General features: G+C 53.1%; 1 protein-coding gene and 1 pseudogene across 2 annotated transcripts; one reads left to right on the forward strand and one right to left on the reverse strand.

The window, feature by feature from the left end:
* The first annotated feature begins 6,040 nt into the window (after window positions 1-6,040).
* LOC114808708 lies at window positions 6,041-14,502 on the forward strand (annotated as a pseudogene).
* A 370-nt stretch (window positions 14,503-14,872) lies between these two features.
* LOC114808706 (E3 ubiquitin-protein ligase PPP1R11-like) lies at window positions 14,873-22,118 on the reverse strand. 2 transcript variants are annotated; one of them, XM_029056524.2, is made up of 3 exons: window positions 21,793-22,118; window positions 19,811-19,919; window positions 14,873-16,450 (listed from the first exon to the last, which is right to left on the reverse strand). In XM_029056524.2, exons 1-3 carry the CDS (start codon window positions 21,859-21,861, stop codon window positions 16,245-16,247), a joined length of 384 nt encoding a protein of 127 aa, XP_028912357.1. In that variant the 5' UTR covers window positions 21,862-22,118; the 3' UTR covers window positions 14,873-16,244. The 2 variants fall into 2 exon arrangements, with proteins under 2 accessions (XP_028912357.1, XP_028912358.1); XM_029056525.2 differs by lacking the exon at window positions 21,793-22,118 and adding an exon at window positions 21,507-21,786.
* Between the last annotated feature and the right edge of the window lie 1,927 nt (window positions 22,119-24,045).

The raw sequence follows: 24,045 nt of genomic DNA on the forward strand, positions 1-24,045 counted from the left end.
ATTTTATAGATGAGGGAACTGAAGTTCTAAGAAGTGACTTGCCCAGGGTCATACAGCAGACAATTGGTGAAGCCAGAATTAGGACCCAGGTCCTCCGACTCCCAGCCACTGGGCCATGCTGCTTCTCATCCTTGCATCCAAATGCTGCCCCCCCAATCCCCGACTTCTAGATGCTCCCCTACACCCCAGCTGGGATGGCAATGGCTGGTGGGAAGGGAAGGGGGCATTCCGGAACCCTGACTGCTGCCATGACTCTAGCATTGTCACACAAAGTGGACTTTGTATTTCTAAATGCAGCTGGTGTGTGTTGTGGTAGATGTTGTGCCTCCGCCAGCATGAAGAGACCCAAATGTCTCCCTCCAGGTGGGCGAACCCTCTCAGGGACAGAATAACGATGGGGGAAGATGCCAGAATCCCTCAATGGGTTGGGGGAGGGGGATCCATTGGACATGAGGGTTCCCCCCTCCTGACTTCACAGGCCCACTAATGTCTGGGGCTCTATTCTTCTATAAGTGTGGGACTGGGCCCTGTCAAAGAGACAGCCCTCCCTACCCAAATCCTCCCTGGCCAGGTGTGTAGGGAACAATGTCTCTGCAATGGCGGGTTTCTTTCATAGGCACTGTGTCTCTAGCAATATGTGGTGTTTATTAGGGTGACTCATTTGGGGTTTTGTGGGTCTCTCTGGATCCACTTCGTCCCCTATCTTGGGGTCCTGGTGCCCACAGCTGTGGGGAAGGATTACTGCTTTGTAGAAATGTGTTATTGTTGACTGTTGTCACTGTTGTTGTTATTATGAATCAAACTAATCACAGGGTTTTGTGTTGGGATCTGATTTATGGGTGAGCGTATTTGTGTCTCCAGCTTTTATGTGGGGGTGGGTGGGTGAGTGGCATGTGAAAGACACTCTGGGTGGTGAGGAGAAAGAGAGGGAGAGGCACAAAGTGGTTGTTTGTGGTTTTCCAAGTTCATGCATCCTTGAGTTTGAGTGTCTGTGTGTGAGAGAGAAAAAGTTTTTTTGTTTGTTTTTTAAGGCATTTGCATTTTTAAAGTGCTTACTATATGCCAGGTACTATAATAAGCAGTGGGGTAGATTGTTAGTCAGGTTTGACACAGTTCATGACATGGGGGTTCTCAGTCTTAATCCCCATTTTCCAGATGAGGGAACTGAGACCCAGAGAAGCGAAGTGACTTGCCCAAGGTTACACAACAGACAACAGTCCTTCTGATTCCCAGGTCCGGGATGTATCCACTAGGCCATACTGCTGCTTGGTTCAGGCTTAGGTCAAGATCTGGGGTCTGGGCAGAACCCCCTTTTACCCTCTGCCTAGCCTCCTTTGGGCTGAATGAGGGTCTGTTGGCTTGAGAATCTGTGGCTGTTTTGTGCCCGAAATTACTTATTCAGGGATGTGTGATATGTGTGTGTGTGTGTGTTAGTCACAATTTTTAAAAGTGAGGTATTTGTTAAGTGCCTTACTATATACTAATCGCCAGATTAGATACAACACAACGACTCACTGTCTAAAGGATGGGCATTGAGATTCCATTCTACAGATGAAGAAACTTAGGCATGGAGAAGTAAAATGACTTACTTGAGGTCACACAGTAAGCAAGTGGTGGAGTTGGAATTAGAACCTGAATTCTCTAGCTTCCAGCCCTGGGCTCTTTCCACTGGCCAAGATGCTTCTCTATGGATCTGTGTTTGTTCATTCATTCAGTATTCATTCAATAGTATTTATTGAGAGTTACTATGTGCAGAGCACTGTACTAAGCCCTTGGAATGTACAAGTCGGCAACAGATAGAGACAGTCCCTGCCCTTTGACGGGCTTAAGTCTAATCGGGGGAGACAGGCAGACAAGAATAATGGCAATAAAAACAGTCAAAGGGAGAACATCTCATAAAAACAATGGCAAATAGAATCAGGGTGATGTACATCTCATTAAACAAAATAAATAGGGTTATGAAGATATATACAGTTGAGCGGATGAGAACAGTGCTGAGGGGGTGGGACGGGAGAGGGGGAGGAGGAGAGGGAAAGGGGGGAGAAGAGGGTTTAGCTGCGGAGAGGTGAAGGGGGGGTAGAAGGAGCAGAGGGAAAAAGGGGGGAGCTCAGTCTGGGAAGGCCTCTTGGAGGAGGTGAGCTTTAAGTAGGGATTGGAAGAGGGGAAGAGAATTAGATTGACAGAGGTAGGAGGGAGGGCATTCCAGGACCGCGGGAGGACGTGGCCCAGGGGTCCACGGTGGGATAGGCGAGACCGAGGGATGGTGAGGAGGTGGGCGGCAGAGGAGTGGAGTGTGCGAGGTGGGCAGTAGAGAGAAAGGGGGGAGGTATGAAGGGGCAAGGTGATGGAGAGCCTTGAAGCCTAGAGTGAGGAGTTTTTGTTTTGAGCAGAGGTTGATAGGCAACCATTGGAGGTGTTTAATAATAATAATAATAATGTTGGTATTTGTTAAGCGCTTACTATGTGCCGAGCACTGTTCTAAGCGCTGGGGTAGACATAGGGGAATCAGGTTGTCCCACGTGGGGCTCACAGTCTTAATCCCCATTTTACAGACGAGGGAACTGAGGCACCGAGAAGTTAAGTGACTTGCCCAAAGTCACACAGCTGGCAAGTGGCAGAGCCGGGGTTCGAACCCATGACCTCTGACTCCAAAGCCCGTGCTCTTTCCAGTGAGCCACGCTGCTTCCCAGAAGGGGAGTGACATGCCTAGAACGTTTTTGCAGGAAGATGAGCCAGGCAACAGACTGAAGAATAGACTGGAGCGGAGCGAGAGAGAAGGAAGGGAGATCAGAGAGAAGGCTGACACAGTAGTCTAGCCAGGATATAATGAGAGCCTGTAGCATTAAGATAGCCATTTGAGTGGAGAGGAAAGGGCAGATCTTGGCGGTGATACTGTAAAGGTTTGTGTATGTGTTTGTTTCATGTGTGCTTCTGGTCTGAGCCCAAAGTGTATCTGTGTGAGACTCTATGCAGGTTTGTGCCTGCAGACGTGTCTGCATGTTTGTTCGAACTGGGACCTTTGGGTGGGTTTTTTTTCCTTTCCGCGGGGACTATGGGAGAGATAAATTGGGCAGGAGAGAGCATGAGAGAGGCGGAGGAGAGGGGGCAACGGGGGAGGAGAGAGAAGATGTGGCAAGGGTGTGTCTGTGTGTCTCCAAATTTATTTGTGCACCAATCCCAGGGGTAACTGGAGAGAGAGAGATAAGAGACAGGAGGGCGGAGACAGAGACACAAAGAAAGAGAGAAAGGAGGCAGAGAAAGACAGGAGACACAGAACAGAGAGAGAGAGGACACAGAGAAGAGAGTAAGGCTATGGAGACAGGAGACAGAGAGAGATAGAAAGGAGAGAGAGACAGAGGAAAGAGAGTCAAAGAGACAGAGAGAAAGGAGAGGGAAGACAGGAGAGAGAGAGAAGGGAGAAAGACACAAGAACGGAGATAGAAAGGAGACAGAGTGAAATGAGAGGGAGATGGAGGGAGGGGCCCGCAGACGGGGCTGGAGGGGCAGAATGCAGAGCCATCAAGAGACGTGGAGAAGCAGAGAGACTGAAAGAGTGCCGAACTGTACATTCCAAATGCTTAGTCCAGTGCTCTGCACATAGCAAGTGCTCAAGAAATACGATTAAACTGAATGAATGAATGAGAGTGTCCTCCTCTCCGTGTGGGATGCCCTTCCAGCCAGCGCCTCCCTGGCAGGGGAGGGGGGAGGGAGGTCCGGGCACAGGCTGTCCTCGTCCCTAAATCCCCGCCTCGGGGGCCAGAACTTGGAGGGTTGGGCTTTGGTCAAGGAACTGCCGGCAATGACACCCAGGGCTCGTGCAAACACGTGCCGACCTGTACACAAGCGCACATACACAAAGGTACACACCCTCGGGGGCTCCACCCGCGGATCTAAGGGTGCGGGGGGGGGGGGGGGGGGGCTCGTGTGCATCCATTTACTCAGTTGTACTTATTGAGTGCTTACTGTGTGCAGAGCACTGTACTGAGCGCCGGGAAAGTACACTTCGGCATCAGATAGAGATGATCCCTACCCAACAACGGGTTCCCAGTCCAGAAGGGGGGGGGGGGGGGGACGGACAGGAAAGCAAGTAAACGGGCATCAGTAGCATCAATACAAATAAACAGCATTATAGATATACACACATCAGTAGTAAAGGAAATCGAATAATGCGTATGAGCGTCAGGGGCGTTAGATTGGGAGCGCAGGGCCGGATCCAGGGGGCTTGGGGGCAGGAAGGGGTCAGGGGCTAGTAAGGGGGGGTGGGGGCTGGTCGCCAGGAGCAGGTGGGCGGGAGACAGATGTATGTGTGTATTTGTGTTGTGGGTGGGTGGGGGGCCCAGATGCCCCCAACGCCAGGAGCTCGTTAGGGGCAGGGCACATGTCTCTTAATTCTGTTGTATTGGACTCTCCAGGCGCTCAATATAGTGCTTCGTTGAGAGTAAACGCTCAATAAATACCAATGATTGATTGATTGATCGATTGGAACCCGCTGGGCCCTGGAGTGTATGTGGGAAGAGGGGCATTTCGAGCTGGAGGAACCCGCACACGGTGGGGCGGGAGCACTGCGACGCCCTCCATCTTGGGAATGGTCTCGCCATGGGGGGAGGGGGAGGAAAAATTAGAGCCAAGCAACTGGAGGAGTTCATTCATTCACTGCATTAAATGGTGTTTATTGAGCACTTACTATGTGCACAACTCTCTACTAAACGCTTGGGAGACTGCAATATAACAAAAAGCAGGCACATTTCCTAACAGAAGGAGCTCGCCTTCTAGAGCGGGGCCGTTTACGTGTATCATATACACTCAGACGTGTGAGTATATATGGTATATAGAGAAGCAGCGTGGCTCAGTGGAAAGAGCACGGGCTTGGGAGTCAGAGGTCATGAGTTCGAATCCCGGCTCTGCCACTTGTCAGCTGTGTGACTGTGGGCAATTCACTTAACTTCTCTGTGCCTCAGTTACCTCATCTGTAAAATGGGGCTTAACTGTGAGTCTCATGTGGGACAACCGGATTACCCTGTATCTACCCCAGCGCTTAGAACGGTGCTCGGCACATAGTAAGCGCTTAACAAATAGCAATATTATTATTCATTCAATACTATTTATTGAGCGCACTATGTGCAGAGCATTGTACTAAGCGCTTGGAATGAACAAGTTGGCAACAGATAGAGACAGTCCCTGCTGTTTGACGGGCTTACAGTCTAATTTTTTATTATGAATACGGCCCCACTCTCACATATAGACACACACACACACACACAACCACAAGCATTCCCGAGAAGCCACCAAACACCCACAGAGAAACGTCCACACTGACGAGTAGGTTCACATAGACCCTCGCCTACGGAGGAACACGCGTACACATAGGGACCTACATGGACACGCACACAGAGATAGACGCAGAAACACCAAGGGGTTAATTATAAAGACCCAGTGTTACACACACAGACCGAGACGCACATATATACACGCTGATGGCCAGGGCCGTACAGATATATCCATATACATCTATAGGTACCTGGCCACGCCCACGAAACCCTTCCCTCTAGATGTCACCTCGTCGTAGGTGGGAAAGGTGTGCACTGACTCCGCGCACTGTACTCTCACAAATGCTCAGCGCCAAGCTCCGCACACTGTAAGCTCTTGAGAAAGACCACCGATGGCAGACCCCCGGAGTCCCACCTACACGCAGACGTAGAGAGGCAGGCGTACACACACAGACCCTCGTGCTTGCGGATCCGTCCACGGAGGAGGTAACCGAGGCCCCCCGCCGCTCCTCGGGAAGTCCGGAGACGACACCGGGGAGAGATGCCTCGTGTCGTCTCCGGACTTCCCGAGGAGCGGCGGGGGGCCTCGGTTACCTCCTCCATCGAACGAGGACGAGACCGTGAGGCTCGAGGGGGGACGGGGGGGACGCGGACCACGTCCCATCCGATCCGTCTGTGATCTACCCCGGCCGTAGGACCCGGAACGGAGGAAGCGTACTAAGGAGAGAACGTAGAGAAAAAAAGGGGCAAGGGGGGCCGGGGGCCAGGGGGGCCGGGGCGCCATGGACCGGGCGGAGCTGGGCAAGGGGCTGGTGGCCCAGCTGGAGCGGCTGTCCACCTGCCCGCTCTGCGGCGCGGCCTTCCAGGACCCGGTGCTGCTGGACTGCGACCACAGCTTCTGCCGCCGCTGGCGTCGGCCGCAGGTGGGACGGCCAGGCCCGGGCCGGCGCGGGGGCTCAGCTGCCCCGGCTGCGGCCACCTCTGCCCCCGCCGCAGCCTCCGCACCAACGTGCGTCTGGGACGTGGAGGTGCGCATCAGCTGCGGGCTGCGGGACCGGCTGGGGGACGCGGGGAGCCGGGCCGGGCGCCGCCGCGGGGGCCGCATCCCCACCATGGCTCGCAGGACCCCCAGGGAGAGGTGAGGAGGCGCGCGGAGACGGGGACGGGGACGGGGACCGGGAACTGCCACGGGGACGGAGGGAGCCCGGGGGTTCCGGCGGGGGCTCGGGCCGGGGTCCCGGGCGGGGAGCCGGACCCCGGCGGTGGGGGGCGGGGCCGGGCTCCCGGCTGGCTGACGGGGACGGGTCGACCGAGCCTCGCGGGGGCGGGCGGGCGGGTGGCCGTGTGCCTGTGTCTGTGTTGGGGGATACGGCTGGACCCCCCCCTCCCCTCCCGGGCAGCTCCCCGAGGGCCGTGGATGAGAACACACACCCCCAACCCGGGCACGGGGCGCCGGGTCAGGCCCCGCGAAGGAGGAGGGTGGCCGGCCGCCTGGCCGCTCGCCTTTTCGGCCCGTCCGGCCCGTCGGGGTTGTTGATGGTCACTCGGTCAGCCGGTTGGTCATTCCATCGAATGTATTGAGCGTTCCCCGTTGGCCGAGCCCCGGACCGAGCACTTGGGAGAGGAGCAAGGGAACGGAGTCGCAGACGCCTTCCCGGCCCCACCGCAAGCTTCCGGTCTAGAGCCGAAGACGGACATTAAAATCCACTACGGATGGATACCGCCCCCCCCCCCCCCGCCGGATGTGAACCAAGGTGGGAGGGGGAGAGATAAAGAGAGGCCTGCGGCTGAGGGCAGGACGCCTGGGTCCAGCCCCTGATTCCCGGGCTCCCAGTCCCCCGTCCCGGGACCACAGCCTCTCCCCGTCCCCTGCCAGCCTCCGCCTCCCTGGCCCAGTTTCGTTCCGCCCTTTGAAGCTCTCCACAGGACTAATTAGTTTCGTTGCGATTATGGTAACGAGACTAATTAGTCCGGGGCAAAGCCGACCCCCAGCAGCCTCGCCCCACCACTCCTGCCCTGGCGTGGCATGGAAATGCCAGAGAGCATGGTCACGATTGCCCCTGGCCCTGCAGCCAGAATGGTCCGGTGGGGCGGGAGAGGTTAGGAGAGCAGACTGTCTCTACCCTGACGATGCCATCCCAGAGGCAGCTGCTTCAGCAAAGACCCCTGGAACCTGGCCGGAGTGAGGCCTTGACACCCATCGCCCGAGGACGGATTCTTTCGAGAATAGACACTGGGAAAGAGAAAGAGAGACTCAGGGATGGAAAGGCCTGAATTTTATACAGTATTTATTCTATGAGGTGAATTGCATTATTCGAGTATTTTGGACATGGCAAATTGAATGATTTGACTATTTTGGATGTGGTGAATTGAATTATTTAATGATATTAGAGCTCCCCTATCAGGAGAAATATTCTTATGTGTTACTCGACCATGGCAAAAATACCTAGGGCCCACTCGGGAGTAATTCACTTATGGTTCGTTCTTATGTGGTGAGGCGGCAAGCTCTCAACCATGTTGTTCTTCTCACTTGGGAGGAATCCATGAGCATCATCTGGGAGAAATCCGCTTATGTGTTATGTACGCATGGTGATGCACCTGGCTTCCAGCCCCTCGAGCGTTCATTAGAACGGGGACACTCACCCATCCTATGGCTCCTCTTGTGGGGGAGGCAGAATGGGCATCTCGCACTCTGGGCAGAGGTGACCTGCAGCCAGCTGCTGCAAGTCTCAACCCGCTGCACAGAAAGTCAGAGGCCACAGATTACCTGTGCTCCTAGGCTATTCCAGTTTCTGGCCTCAGTTTATCCAATCTCCCCTCTACTCCATACCTAATTTGATTGGCATGGGGGTGAGAGACACCTTCTGTATTCCCAGCTTGGACTGTCTTGCAGTTTTGGTTGTGCAGACAGTATCCCACCTGCACTTCCAAGTTCCACCTGCTAGCTCGGGTGGTCATGAGATAGCATTTGACCCTGAGATTGTGAGTAACTGGGGGTCACCTTGGAACAGGCCTCCAAAGTGTGTGTGTGTGTGTGTGTCGGGACGGTGGTCATCTCTTCCCCCTAATGCCCCCAGGCCACACCACGTTCCCTTCATCAATCAGTGGTATATATTGTGTACTTATTGTGTGCAGAGCATTGGACTAAGTGCCTGGGAGAGTCCCATATAACAGAGTTGATAGACATGTCCACTACCCACAAGGAGTGAGTTTATAGTTGGAGAAGCAGCGTGGCTCAGTGGAAAGAGCACGGGCTTTGGAGTCAGAGGTGGGTTTGAATCCCGACTCTACCAGTTGTCAGCTGTGTGACAGTGGGCAAGTCACTTCACTTCTCTGGGCCTCAGTTACCTCATCTGGAAAATGGGGATTAAGACTGTGAGCCCCACATGGGACAATCTGATTCCCATGTCCATAATAATAATAATGTTGGTATTTGTTAAGTGCTTACTATGTGCCAAGCACCGTTCTAAGCGCTGGGGTAGACAGAGGGGAATCAGGTTGTCCCACGTGGGGCTCACAGTCTTAGTCCCCATTTACAGATGAGGTAACTGAGGCCCAGAGAAGTTCAGTGACTTGCCCAAAGACACACAGCTGACAAGTGGCCGAGCTGGGATTCAAACCCATGACCTCTGACTCCGAAGCCCATGCTCTTTCCACTGAGCCACGCTGCTTCTCTAATATATAGTCTATACATTTGATAGTTTATAGTCTAGAAGGCCACACAGATATTTGAATAAATGAGGGATATGGACACAAGTGCTGTGGAGCTGAGGGAGGGGTGAGTAAAGAGTGCAAATCCAAGAGTAATGCAGAAGGGAGAGGGAGATGAAGAAGTGAGGGCTTAGTCAGGGAAGGCCTACTGGAGAAGTTTGGGAGCAGGAGTAGCCAGAGCAGGTGGAGGGAGGGATAGGGGATGGTCCTACACTTCAAAGCAGAGCAGAATGGAATAGAGTGGGCTCCCATGATACACTGGGTTAATAATCATGTTGATATTTGTTAAACGCTTACTATGTGCAAAGCACTGTTTTAAGCGCTGGGGGGATACAAGGTGATCGGGTTGTCCCATGTGGGGCTCACAGTTTTAACCCCCATTTTACAGATGAGGTAACTGAGGCATAAAAAAGTTAAGTGACTTGCCCAAAGTCACCCAGAGCAGAGTCGGTATTAGAACCCATGACCTCTGACTCCCAAGCCCGGGCTCTTTCCACTGAGCCACACTGCTTCTGGGTTGCGGGTGCACTGAGGGGCTAGGTCCTGCCCATGCCTTTCCCTTCACTTTAGGTTCAGATTCCCAGGCCCCAGGTGGGGGGATCCAGCTAGACTGGTCTCCCCACTTCTGTCAGACTCTCACACTGAGGAGCAATTGGGCTGTTCCACTTGGTGTGGGGAGCCTCACCCTAGAACCAACTGTCCTCATAGACTCCAGGGTTCTAGGGAGAAGTGTTTGGGGAGGAAGATGGGGAGAAGCTTTCCCTCTCCTGCCCCTTACTCCCACCATCATCCTTCCTTGCAGAGTATCCTCTCTGAGCCAGGCCTTGCTAGTTGGCCGTGGCTGGCAGTGCCTCTCCCCAGAGTCAGTTGCTCCAGGGAGTTGAGGGAATCAGGAGGGGGTTCAAAAGGAGCTGTTCTCACCTTCCCAACCCCGTCACTACATACACACACTTCTTCTTCCCTCCGCCTCCCCAGATCTTTTTTTATGTATTGAAGCACTTGCTATGTGACAGGCACTGTAAGAAATGCTGTGATAAATACACTTTAATCAGGTTGGACATAGTCCCTGTCCCACACGGGGCTCAGTCTTCATCCCCATTTTAAAGATGACATAACTGAGGCACAGAGAAGTGTAGTGATTTGACTAAGATTACACAGCAGACATGTGGCAGGGCAGGATTAGAACCCTGGTCCTCTGACTCCCAGGCCAGTGCAATAGGCCACACTGGTACAAAGTGACTTGAGGATTCTCAGTGCGGAAGAGGGAAGTGGCTAATCCCTCAGCCTGTCACCTCGACCCCCATCTCCAAACCTCACCCAGCTCCAGGGGACTTTTAACTCTCACGTCCCAGGTTCCTTCTGAAGACCTTCCATTGGAATGAGCTGGGGCAAGCTCCAACCCAGAATCATCTGCACCTCACACTTTCCTTATGGCTGGCGGGAAAGGATGGTACCCTGTAAGTGCTGCAGAGTTTTTATGGAGAAGGGGGAAGCTGCTTTGTTTGGGTGGGGCAGGGGAGCAGGACAGACTGTGGGTCTGGCCAGAAACCCAGCTTTGACCTCACCCTGGCAGGTGGGTAGGAGGTATGAGACAGGAGAGCAGGACCTCACTGTGGGTCCAGCTGGAAAGTGGCACTGACCTCTCCCTGGTGGCTGGGTAAATCAGGGTGGGGATGAGGGGATTGTGTTTCTAGGGTTTCAGAGCCTGGGAGGCAACGTGGAGGGAAGATTGAAGAATGGGGAGCCCCAGGAGAGGAACAGTTAGGGTAGGGGTCCACCAGCAACAGGGGCAAGGATGGGAATGGGGAGGAAAATTTAAGCTGAGCAGGGGGGCAGCACACTGTTAGAGTAAGGTGGAAGGGGATGAAGTTTGGGGAGGGCAGAGCTGTAGGAACTAGATATGAGGGCCTTGAGGGGAGGGAGGAAGACAGGTGATTGGGCAGGAAGCAGGGCTGGGAGCCCAGAAGTGAGGAGTAGGGCCAGGGAGCTGGGTTCAGCCTGTGGGCACAGACACTTTAACAGTGCCTGGCACTTTGTAAGGGCTTATCAAATACCATAATTACTATTTAATGAGTGGGGAGGGTTGGGAGGGGTTCTCTGACCTGAGTCCCTTCAGCTTTCCCCTAATCCCAGAATGCATCCCCCCAATCCCAATCCTAAAAACATTTCTTGCCTCTTCTGGGGGTCCCTGCAAGGCTGGGGAGGGAGCTGAGGGCCAGAAGGAAGGGAGGGAGAAATGTGACTTTTGGCCTGGGGTTCCCAAGGCTTCTTCTGCCCGAGGTGCACCAGAGCTTGGATCTGGGGGTGGGGGTTGGGGGAGAACGGTGGGGACAAATTGGAACACAGGGAAAGGACTGGGATGGGGGGGATGGATGGGGGGCAGGTCCCAGGGGAAGAGAGCAGAGGTTAGACTGTGGGGTCGATGTTTGGAGGTCCAGAAACTCACCCTCACCTTTCTTACTCTGTTTCTTTTTCATCCCCCAGGATGTCCAGAAGCCCTAGAGGAGGTGAGTCTAGCTCCATCCCGGTGGGTTCACTGGAAGGAGGGGCAACTGTACTCATCTTAGCCCATCCTCTCCTCTTTGCTCTCCACAACAACCCAGGTTTTAGATAGCCAAGCTCAAGCCCATGGAATTGGATAATGAGGGAGGCGGCCAAGGACTGTGCTTGACCTGTGGCCAAGAACATGCTTCACAGATTGTCAGGTGAGGGGAGACACGCACCCCCCCCGCCCATTCTCTCTCTTCTCTCATGCCAATTCCATGCTAAGCAGGAGACTGGCACTTTCAGGCTCCAGATGAGAGTCCATCTTATTTGGGCCTCCTGTGCCACCCTTCCACTTCTCCCTCTCCTGGAGCTCCCCTGGGGCTCCACCAGCCTCTCCCCTCCTTCTCCTGTCCTGGGAGCCAGCTGTGCTGCACAGTTCTCTTACACGGCGCTCTGCTCCCTGGGAGAAGAGGCCAAGGCAAAGCCTCTCTGGATCTAATGAGTCTGAGTTTGGGGGCATCCCTTGGGTGTTTGCATGCCTAAATCTCTATCTAGGGTTGGGCTCCTTCCCAGAGTCATCCACATCTCAGCATTTGGCCCCCCTCCTCTGCTTGCTCTTTCTGTCCTCCTTGCCCCATATTCCACTCTGAGGTCCCCTCCTTTCTCAACCTTCTCCCCGATTTCCGGCTGGCTCGTTCCCTTCTCTCCCTTCTCTTCCTCACATGCCCTTCTCTGCTGGGTCATGGCCACGGACTCTGCCCTCCTCCTTGAGATTCTGTTGAGTGAGGGTAGGGAAGGGAGGGTGGGTTACCTCAGAGTCGACAACAGCTGTAAGACATCCCCCCGTCCCATGACTCCAACCCAGTCCAGGCTACTGTCTGGTATCGGTCTTGCTCTCAGCCCGTTGGCCTTTCAAGCCCCCCCTGGCCCCAGCGCTGGCAGCTTTCATTTCTTTTCCCCATATCTTCCTGCTGTCTCCACCCTGGGGGACTTGAACTAACTGCCCAACTTCCCCATTCCCCACACCTGCACCTCACTTCCCTGGCCATTCTCCCTCCCTCCCCCTTGGGTCAGTCACCATCTTGCCCTGTGCCTCACCAATTCTGGATGGTCCCCTTCCTGTCTGCTCTTACCCACAGTCCTCTGCGCCTCTCCCTTGGGACAAGTTAGCAATTTCCATCATCCTCTCCCCAAGCTGCCCACCCAGACCTCCAGCCATCTTACTCTTGCCCAGGGAAGAGGGAGGAGTCCTGGTATTTTCTGAGCTCCACTGTCCTGAGCTCCTAATTCTCCTACCACGGTAGACTGGGAACCCCATATAGGACTTGATCATCTTTTATCTGCCCTAGCACCTAGTACAGTGCTTGACACATAGTAAGCATTTAACAAATACCACAGTTGTCATTAAGTGGGAAAGTACCTTGGAAGGACAAGACATGGTCCCTGCCCAAAAGGAGCTTCTACTCTGATTCTCACCAAAGCTTTAGGTTCCAGCCTGTCAGTCTGTGACCAAGGATGCTCCAGAGGATCTGCGATCCGGTAAGACTCTCTCCCCTCCACCCCCTACCCAGCCCACAGGACAGATACCCATGAACCAGGACCAGGGCGAACTAGATTAGTTATGGAGTTTCTTAAACCTTGACTGTAAACTAAACACTGGGGTAGATATATGAACCAGATAATCATAAATCCTAACCCACCTGGTCTCTCAGTGTAAGAGGCAGGGAAAGCAGACATCTTAGGTATCTAGACAATAAGCTTGTTACGGGCAGGAAATGTGTCAGTCAACTTTTGTTGTATTTTACTCTACCAAGCGCTTAGTCCAGTGCTCTGCATGCAGTTTGTGCTCATCAGTAAGTAAGTAAACAGCAAGTAAATCTGACTGATTAGAGCTGTTTGACTTGACTTAGGTCACACATCAGGCTAGTGGCAAAGCTGGGGATAGAACTCAGGTTCCTGTCTCCCAGCCCATGTTCTTTCCACTAACCTACTGTGTCTGGGAACAAATTCCCCAGGAGAGTTATATGGTCTAGTGGATAAAGCCTGGGCCTGAGAGCTAGAGTGCCTAATCCCAGCTTTGCCACCTGCCTGTCCTGTGACCTTGGGGAAATCACTTGTCTGGGCATCAGTTTCCTAACTGCAAAATGGGGATTCATTCCCTGTTCTCCCTATTTGATTGTGGGCCCCATTATGGGACAGGGATTATTTGGTCCATTAAACCTTTATCTAAGCAGAAGGGTGCGTGACATATGGTTAACATATGCCATAAAAAAAAAAAGAACAAGTGAGCTCTGGACGGATTCCAGCAGCTCTCAGCTCTTCCCAGCCCTTCCACCCTCCTGCGCCTGTGGGATCACACCCCCAACCTCACCTGCTTCCTCTCCTCCTATGCTCCTCTCTCCTTGTAGTGGACCTGACTTTGGACCCCAGAACAGCCCAGCACTGTCTGCTCCTCTCCCCGGATCGCTACAGTGTGCATCTGGGGGACCCTAGCGTCCCAGCCCCAGCGGACAGCACCTGGCGTTTTAACCAGCTGCTGGGTGAGTTGGTGGCACTGGGCTTCGAGGGTGGGCAGCACTGCTGGGAGGTGGAGACTGTGGCTGGGCTGGGCAAAGGTGAAGGTAAGGATGAGGAAAGGCGCTACGCACTGGGGGTAGCGGGAAAGACGGTGAGGCGCAAGAGCCGGGTCAGTCTATGCCCAGTCAGCAGGGTGTGGGCAGTAGAGTGGAGTGGAGGGCGGCTGTGGGCCCTCAGGACCCCTGAGGCCAGGCCGCTTCAGGGGTGGCCGCGCCGGATCTGAGTGGACATGGACTGGGAGCATGGCCATGTGGCCTTCTACGATGGTCTCTCACTTGACCAGCTCTACGCCTTCCAGGGACCTGGCCCCTTTGGTGAGAGGGTCTTCCCCTTCTTCTGCACGCTTGACCCCCACACTCTGCTCTGTCTGGTGCCCACCGAGGTATGCGATGGGCTGTCTCTGATGCCTGGTTTCGGGAACAGGATCTACAACCACTACCCCCTCCACCGGATCGGATGACCCGCCCCACCCCCTGGCAGCCTCATCCTCTTGTTTTGATCTGCTTGAAGCCAGCTAGGGTGAGGGGGTGAGTGTGCAGGCCTGTGATCAGTCTTGTTCCCTGCAGCCACCCATCCGGGGCCCCTCCTGGATGGGGCGGCCCAGGCCCTTCATCATCTTCTTCTTGGGAGGAGTATGGCCTTCCTCACCCTGCCTGGGGGTTCTGCTCCAATTTACTCCCTATCGCCTCCCCTGAGCCTCTCCTCAATCCCTGCTTTAGCCAAGGGCCTGCAGGTCCCCTTTTCACCCCAGTCTGCTGCCCATTTGCCTCTGCCATCCCTTGCCCTCCTCCTCTCAGGGCACGTACAGACCCCATATTTAACAGATTCTATTTTGGGTTGGGTTATTTATTAGAGTGGCTGTGACAATAAAAGGAAATCTCAGCAGGGCAGGCCACACAGTGTGGGGAGGAAGGGTGGGGGGGAAGAGCAGAGTGGGGAGGTGGGGGTTGAAGGAGTGTCTACACTGGCACTGCCCTTCTCCACCCCACTGGCCATACCAAGGACCATGATGGAAGATGGGTTCGAAGGTAGACTATCTTCTCTGCTTACTAAGATGGGCTCGAAGGTAGACTATCTTCTCTGCTTACTCCCTGGCCCCCACTAGCCCCTGGGATCTCCCCACTTCCCAGAACCCTGGTGATCTACTCTCTCTAACCAGAATCCCAGTGTCTTGCCACCTAGTCTCCTGTCCCAAAACCCTGGCATTCTCCCCCTCATCTCCCTTCCTGGAACCCTGGCATCCAGTTCCCTACCCTTCTTTCCCAGAAGGCTGGCATCCTGCCTCCCCAAGCCTGTCTGTTTCAGACTCCCCTCACAGAAGCTTGGCTTCCCCCTGCCCCCACCTTGTCTACTGTGGGTGGTGTCCCATGGAGGGTCTCAGGAGGAGGATGGGCCTGGGGTGCCCAGTGAAAGCCCAGAGCAGGCAGCGGGATGGGATGCTCAGGCCCTAAGACCCTGCCTCTCCACCCAAGGCTGGGCCTTTTGAGTAGGGGTGGAGAAGAGGACACTGTTCAGGCTTGGGGCTCAGGCCTCTTTATTTCTCTTTTTGGTGGGGACAGAGGAGACTCTGGGTTGGAGGAGGTGAAGAAATAAATCTAAGAGAAGATAATCCTTTGGTTAAAGCCCAGTGGACAGAACAGACCAGGGGACCTGGGCAGGGATGAGTGGGGAGGAGCTGCTGGGGCCTGGATTCCTAGGTGGGCTGAGGTCAGGCAGTTGCAGCTGGGGTGCTGGACACTGGGCTTGGCTTCTCGGAAGCAAACGGTTTGGCAGGGAGCAGAATAAACTGTTGGGGTGGAGGTACAAGGGGGTGGGTGGAGGGGGATGGGCAGGATGCCAGAATTGGGGTGGAGGAAGAGAGGCTGGTGCCCAGAAACTCACAGGGGATTCGGGGTTTGGCATTGAGGGGAGTAAGCCAGGCCAGATGCTTCACCTGGGGCAGATGATAGAAGGGGAGGAGATGCTCAAGAGGCAGCCAAGATGGTGCCCCCAGGCCTGTCCCCCTCTTGCTTATCCTGCCTGGCTTCCCCCTGCCCTCCTCCCTCCATGCCCTGCATGCAAACGGAGCCTGGGGTGGGAAGAGCATGGATGGGCAGGTGGTAAGGGGAGGACTTTAATGCCACAGAAGAAGCCATGTACATGAACTAATTCAAGGCTGAACATACGTAACAAGACAGTTGGGGCTCATCAGAATGCCACAACTCAGTGCTGTACGGGCCTCGATGGAGGCTGTGAAGAGCCGGGGGGCTGTGGAACATCAGGGGGCAGGTTGGGGGGGGCACGGCACTGGGGCTGCCCCTTGCGGTGTCCCCGGACACAGTGGGCATGGCCGCAACCCTCGTTGTCCTCGTCTTCACTCTCCGTGGAGCTCTCGCCGAACACCCGGGGTTTCTCATAGATACAGCAGCCTGGGTAATGAGGGATGGGAAAGGGGTTTGGAGAATGGAGAAGGGGGGATAAAAGGCTTCCTAGGACCCAGCTCTCAGTCTTCAGCCTGGCCCTTGTTACCCTGGCCTCTCCCCACCACTCCTTTCCCCAGATCCTCCTCACCTCTCTCTGGGGCTGGGGGAAAGCAGCAGGTGAAATGATAATCATCGTACTTGAGAAGTGCTTACTGTATACCAAGCACTCTACTAAGCGTTGACGTATGTGCAAGATAATCAGGTGGACATACTCCTGGTCCCACATGGGGTTTACATATAAGGAAGATTCAGTCTGAGATGGTTTAAAAAAAATGTTGTAATTAAAATTTAATGTAGTTATTTATATTAATCTCCATCTCCCTCTTGAAACTGAAGCTCTTATTTTTATGGTATTTGTTAAGAACTTATTATGTACCTTATACTAACCGCTGGGTAAATCAGCGGCCAGTTAATCAGGTTGGATGCAGTATATGTCCTGGGTGGGGCTCCCAGTTCTAATTCCCATTTTTCAGATGATGGAACAGAGGCAAAGAGAAGTGAAGTTATTTGCCCCAGGTAATAATAATAATATTTGTTAACCGCTTACTATATGCCAGATTGCTGCTCTCAATTCCACCCTCTCTAGTCAACTTAACTCACTTGCTCCCCTTTCCCTTCGTCGCTCTCGCACCACTAACCCACAGCCCTGGATCACTACCACTGTCCGCCTCCTTCGCTCTTATGCTTGGGCTGAACGCTGTTGGCACAAGTTTAAACATCAAGCCAACCTGGTTCAGTTTAAATTTATCCTTTCCTGCCTAAACTCAGCCTGCTCCTTTGCCTGACAAAACTGTTTTTCTTCCCTAATTGACACCCATGCCATCACCCCCATCAGCTGTTCCAGACATTTAACACCCCCTCAGGCCTCCCTCCATCCCTCACCCCCAAGGATCTGGCCATCTGCTTCTCGAGGAAAATTAACACCATCATCAGGCCTGAGGTTCCCCAAAGTCACCCCTCCCCCTTCTTCACCCCCCCCCCACCGCAGCCCCCTCCTCTACTTTCCCATCCCTCACAGCAGTATCTTCAGAGATCACCTTCTTCCTCTCAAATGCCACCCCCTTCACCTGTGCTTTGGACCCCATTCCCTCTCACCTTATATAAACTCTCACCCCTTCCCTCCTTCACTTCCATCTTCAACCACTCACTCTCCAACAGCTTCTTCCCCTCTGCCTTCAAACATGCCCACGTCTCCCACATCCTAAAAAAATCCTCTTGACCCCACTGCACCTTCCAGTTATCTCCCTATCTCTCTCCTACCCTTCCTTTCCAAACTCTTAGAGCAAGTCACCTACACTTGTTGCCTCAAATTCCTCAATTCCAACTCTTTCCTACAGCTCCTCCAATCTGGCTTCCATCCCCTCCACTGAAACTGCCTTCTCTGAGGTCACCAATGACCTTCTTGCCAAATCCAATGGCTCCTACTCTGTCCTAATCCTCCTTGACCTCTCAGCTGCCTCTGACAGTCAACCATCCCCTTCTTAACACATTATCCAACTATGGCTTCACAGACTCCATCCTCTCCTGGTTCTCCTCTTACCTCTCTGGCCATTCATTCTCAGTCTCCTTCACAGGCTCCTCCCCATCTCATACCCTAACTGTAGGCATTCCTCAAAGGTCAGTTCTTGTTCCCTTCTGTTCTCCATCTATAGTCACTCCCTTGGTGAACTCATGTGCTTCCACAGCTTCAACTATTATCTCTATGCAAATGACACCCAAATCTACATCTCCTCTGTTCTCCCTCCCTCCAAGGCTCCTCTCTCCTACCTTCAGGACATCTTCACCTGGATGTCCGCCTGCACCTCAAATCAACCATGTCCCAAGAATGAGCTCCTTTTCTTCCTTCCCAAACCCTGTCCCTCTCCCCCACTTCCCCGTCACTGGTGAACGGACTACCATCCTTCTGTCTCAAAAGCCCGCAACATTCTGGTGACATCCTGGCTCCACCGTCTCACTGACTTACACATCCAATCTGTCACCAAAAGCTGCCAAGTCTCCACCTTCACAATATCGCCAAGATCCACCCTTCCTCTCTCCATCCGAACCGCTTACCTTGCTGTTACAGTGTCTCCATCATGTCTGACTGGATTACTGCATCAGCCTCTTTTCTCTGACCTCCCACTTCCTTGTCTCTCCCCACTTCAGTCAATACTTCACTCTGCTGCCCAGATTATCTTTCCCTATGCTCTGGTCATGTCACCCACTCTTCAAAATCTCCAGTGGTTGCCTAACAACCTTAACATCAAGCAAAAACTCTCACTATTGGCATCAAAAGCTCTCCATCAACTTGCCCCCTCCTATCTCTTCTCCCTTCTCTCCTTCTATAGCCCAGCCCAACGCACTCTGCTCCTCTGCCGCTAACCTTCTCACTGTGTCCTCGTTCTCACTGTCCCACTTTTGACTCTTGGCCCCAAGTCCCTACCTCTGGCCTGGAATGTTCTCCCCTCCTACATCCACCAAACTAGCTCTCTTCCCCCCTTCAAAGCCCTACTAAGAGCTCCTTCCTCCAGGCAGGCCTTCCCAGACTGAGCTCCCTTTTCCTGTTACCCCTCCCCATAATCCCTACTCCCTTCCTCTGCTCTACTCCCTTGCCTGCCCTACAGCACTTGTGTATATTTGTACATATTTAATATTCCATTTATTCTATTAATGATGTGCACATATCTATAATTCTATTTATTTTGAGGCAATTGATGCCTACTTATTTTGTTGTGTAGGGATGGTCTCTATCTGTTGCTGAGCGGCACTTTCCAAGTGCTTAGAACAGTGCTGCATACAGTAAGGACTCAATAAATATGACTGAATAAATGAATGCCAGGTTCTGTACTAAGCTCTGGGATGGATACAAGATAATTGGGATTGGACAGTGTCCCAATTGTCCAACGTCCCCCTTTCCCCCACTAGAGGTTCCACAGTCCTTAATTCCCCCCTCCGCTCTCCCCGCTCCCATGTTTCCAGATGAGCGGAACTGAGGCCCAAAGAAGTGAAGTGACCAACGTCACACAGCAGACAAGTGGCCGAGATGGGATTAGAACCCCATACCTTCTGATACCAACCCCTGCTCTATCCACTGGGCCCCCCACCGGCTACTCAAATCTACAGGAATATGTCTTCCAACTTTATATTGTACTCCTCCCAAGCACTTAATACAATGCTTTGTGATGATAAGTGTTCAATAACACCCACTGATTGAATATGAAAATTGAAAGGTGGGGGTGGGGGGCAGGGGAGGAAGGACAGATCCCCCCAGAGGGCCAGAGCTGAGACCATCTGGGGGTCTCTCTAGCAGACGGTGGCTGCACTCACATTTTGATGACCGGCGTCCTAAGTGCTCATTGTCCACAGTGTCGCTCGACCACTCCACCTTCTTGTCCGGCTTCCGTTTGCGCAGCTTAATGGTGAGACTTCGATTTTCCTAGGGAGGTAGAAGGCATGGAATTGGAGAAGAAAGGGGTGAGTGTCCGGTGTTCTAGTGCCTCCTTCCTCAGGGTCTCCCTCTCCCCCCTTCTTTTCTATCCCATAAAGTAGGAACACTACCAAGAACTTCTGTGCAGAGCAATGTTCTTAAGCATTGGGGGCTTACGGGGGGCATTAGCCAGGAGGCTCAAGACTAAAGATAAAAAGGTGGGGAGAAGACTTGCAACAAACACACAGGAAGAGATGACACTAAAACAACAAATAGAAAGCAGGAGGCTGCTATGGTTAGAGGAGCATAACTTCAGCTCCTCGTGGCTCAGAGTCCATTAGTACTACTGTGGCCACAGTGACTGACCTAGGAGCACGTGCCAGAGTCTTCCTGAGATTTTTCCTGCATCCCTCTCCCCTGCCTCTTCTTACCCTATACCTTCCCCTGACCCCACCATCTCAGTCATCAGATGATACCAAGCAGTCCACTGTGCAGCAACTCTGTACCTACACACTGGATTGAAGTAACACAGAAGACAACAAGCACTGCCCTTGAGGAGCCAAGCCAAAGACACAAAGCCACTTATCTGCTGTGTAACCTTGGGCAAGTAACTTCTGTGCTTCCAATCCATCAAGTTTGTAAAATGGAGATTAAGATTGTGAGCCAACACGTAGGGCATGGAATTGGATCCATCCTGATAACTTGGATATTACCCCAGCGCTTTGTACAGTGCCTGCACATAGTAAGTGCTCTACAAATTCCATTAAAAAAAACCCACAAATATAAATAAGGACACCCAACATGTATGTGTGAAGGAAACTTCACCCATAAAGAAACTTGTGATTATCTTCTTTCCAGACCCCCTCCAAAAAGCACTTTCACCAGAGCACATAAAAAATACTGCACTATCATCATTAGCTTGTATACATTCTTATTTTGGATCAAGAATTATATTAGGCAGAGGTATCACTGCATGAAATTAAATTTAGCCATAAAAATAACTGGCTTGGTGCTCCCTGTCCTCTATTACTACTACTACTATTTCTAACTGGCAAGCACTTATAAGGTGCCAAATACCACATGTTGGGGTATGAGCAGCAGTGTGGTCTAATACTAATGTTGGTATTTGTTAAGCGCTTACTATGTGCCCAGCACTGTTCTAAGCGCTGGGATAGATACAGGGTAATCAGGTTGTCCCTCGTGAGGCTCACAGTCTTCATCCCCATTTTACAGATGAGGTAACTGAGGCACAGAGAAGTGAAGTGACTTGCCCACAGTTAAACAGCTGACAAGTGGCAGAGTGGGATTCGAACCCATGACCTCTGACTCCCAAGCCCATGCTCTTTCCACTGAGCCATGCTGTTTCTCTAGTGAATAGAGCACGGGCTTGGGAGTCACAAGGCCCTGGTTTCTGATTCCGGTTCTGCCACTCATCCGCTGTGCGACCTTGGGTAAGTCACATCACTTCTTTGTGCTTCAGTCCCCTCATCTATAAAATGGGGATTAAAACTGGGAACCCTTTGGGATCGGGGCTGTGTCCAACCTGATTTTTCTGGTTCTACGCCGGCGCTTATACAGTAAGTGCCTAAGAAATACCTCGGTTATTATTATTATTAGATACACGATCATCAGAGGCCACATGAAGCTCGGTGAGGGGAGTATAGTTTTTGAGTCCCCATTGTGCAGAGGAGGGAACCGAGGCCCGGCGAAGGGAAGTGACTCGCCCAAGGTCACCCGGCAGGCCAGCGGCGGAGTCGGATCTGGAAGCCGGGTCCGTTGGCTCCCCAGCCGGGGCTCCTTCCGTTAGGCCGCCCTAATCCCGACTGTCGTTCCCTCCTCCCCGCATTCCCTCCTCCGGATGCCCCCCGGCTCCGGCGCTCACAGGTTCCGTTGTACACGGAACCGTCGTCTCGGTGACGGTCTCGCTCAGCCCGGCCGGGGCCTCGGCCATGGCGCTCCCCTGGAGGTGGGGGAGCCGGGAGAGGAGCTGTCGCTCTCGGTGCCGGGGTTTGTGCGGGACTGGGCCGCCTCCAGCTGCCCGGGAAGCCGCCGCCGCCGACTCGGGGCCGGGTCCTTCGGCCTCAGCCCGAGGACGTTTCCGCCCTCGCTTTCGGGTAAGCCCGGAGCCCAATAGCGAAGCTTCCTAGCAGCGGGCGGCCACGATTCCGCCTTGTAGTCCTATTACGTAGGCGCAGGGGCGGGGCGCGCTGAGCCGCGCTCGGGAACCCAGGGGCAGCGAAGGCGCACGGAACGGAGTCGCCGGGTAGCTGTCAGCATCGGTTCTTCCGTGGGTGACTCAAATGGGTGAAATTTAGTAAGGGACGGCCCTCCCTCAGCACGTGATTACTACTACTAGTAATCTCAATCCTCATTTTGCGGATGAGGTAATTTACGGAATTTATTAGAGAAACGATTCTGATTTCGCAATCGCATGAGAGGTTCGTGATCTTCGTGCAGAAATGAACAGACTCTAGAGAGCGGAAAAGGGCGGAAAGTGGCCGCCCGCCCTATCAACCCAGGGGCTACAAGTGACGAACAGCGCCGAGCCGTCGGAACCCGGTACCATTGTTTGCAAGCATTTCCGCGTTCCACTCGACCACAACTCTTCCAGCGCGTGCCCAAAATCCTACCCAATCCCCTTGCATTGCCCATATAAGAGCATTATATTCCAGGCTCCAATCAGAACCCAGTTCTTAAGAGTGATCCATATAAGGTAATTCAAGTAACAAGTCACTGCCCAAACTTGAAATGATGGTAATCTCGCAGGAAGAGAGAAGTCGGAGACGGAATGGTCAATCGTGTACTGCAGTAACTGGGAGAAGTAAAGTGACGCCTTAGATCTAGCAACAGATAAATGGGAGAACCGGTATTAGAACCCATGACCTTCCGTCTCTCGATTTCATGCGCTATCCAGTAGGCCAGCCGAAATGGCTTATCATCTAGTTTCCTCCTAGATGGAGAGCCCTTATTTTGGTTTATTTTATGGTATTTGTTAGGAGTTTCCTATATGTCAAACACTATTTTAAGCGCTGGGGTTCATTCAGTTCATTCAATAGTATTTATTGAGCGCTTACTAAGTGCAGAGCACTGTACTAAGCGCTTGGAATGAACAAGTCGGCAACAGATAGAGACAGCCCCTGCCGTTTGACAGGCTTACAGTCTAATCGGGGGAGACAGACAGAGACAAGAACAATGGCAATAAATAGAGTCAAGGGGAAGAACATAAAGTAAAAACAATGGCAACTAAATAGAATCAAGGCGATGTACATTTCATTAACAAAATAAATAGGGTAATGAAAATATATACAGTTGAGCGTACGAGTACAGTGCTGAGGGGATGGGAAGGGAGAGGGGGAGGAGCAGAGGGAAATGGGGGGAAAAGAGAGTTAAGCTGCAGAGAGGTGAAGGAGGGGGTGGTAATAATAATAATGTTGGTATTTGTTAAGCGCTTACTATGTGCCGAGCACTGTTCTAAGCGCTGGGGTAGACATAGGGGAATCAGGTTGTCCCACGTGGGGCTCACAGTCAATCCCCATTTTACAGATGAGGGAACTGAGGCACAAAGAAGTTAAGTGACTTGCCCACAGTCACACAGCCGACAAGTGGCAGAGCTGGGATTCGAACTCATGAGCCCTGACTCCAAAGCCCGTGCTCTTTCCACTGAGCCACGCTGCTGCTAGAGGAAGTAGAGGGAGAAGAGGAGCTCAGTCTGGGAAGGCCTCTTGGAGGAGGTGAGTTTTAAGTAGGGTTTTGAAGAGGGGAAGAGAATGAGTGGTGGAGGTGAGGAGGGAGAGCATTCCAGGACCGCGGGAGGACGTGGCCCAGGGGTCGACGGCGTGATAGGCGAGACTGAGGAGGGACGGTGAGGAGGTGGGCAGCGGAGAAGCGGAGCAGGCGTGATGGGCGGTGGAAAGAGAGAAGAGAGGAAGGAAGGGGCAAGGCGATGTAGAGCCTTGAAGCCTAGAGTGAGGAGTTTTTGTTTGGAGCGGAGGTTGATAGGCAACCACTGGAGTTGTTTAAGAAGAGGAGTGACAGGCCCAGATCGTTTCTGCAGGAAGATGAGCCGGGCAGCGGAGTGAAGAATAGACTGGAGCGGGGCGAGAGGAGGAAGGGAGGTCAGAGAGAAGGCTGACAC

The sequence above is a fragment of the Ornithorhynchus anatinus genome, chromosome Y4 (assembly GCF_004115215.2).
Source record: "Ornithorhynchus anatinus isolate Pmale09 chromosome Y4, mOrnAna1.pri.v4, whole genome shotgun sequence".
NCBI classification, from domain to species: Eukaryota; Metazoa; Chordata; class Mammalia; order Monotremata; family Ornithorhynchidae; genus Ornithorhynchus; species Ornithorhynchus anatinus.

Excerpts from the sequence above, each read along its gene's own strand:
- LOC114808706 (XM_029056524.2), bottom strand. The coding sequence starts at position 21,861 with ATGGCCGAGGCCCCGGCCGGGCTGAGCGAGACCGTCACCGAGACGACG. Across the intron at positions 19,920-21,792 it reads TTCCGTGTACAACGGAACCT|GAAAATCGAAGTCTCACCAT; the intron begins GTGAGCGCCGGA and ends CTACCTCCCTAG. Across the intron at positions 16,451-19,810 it reads AGGACGCCGGTCATCAAAAT|GCTGCTGTATCTATGAGAAA; the intron begins GTGAGTGCAGCC and ends CTCATTACCCAG.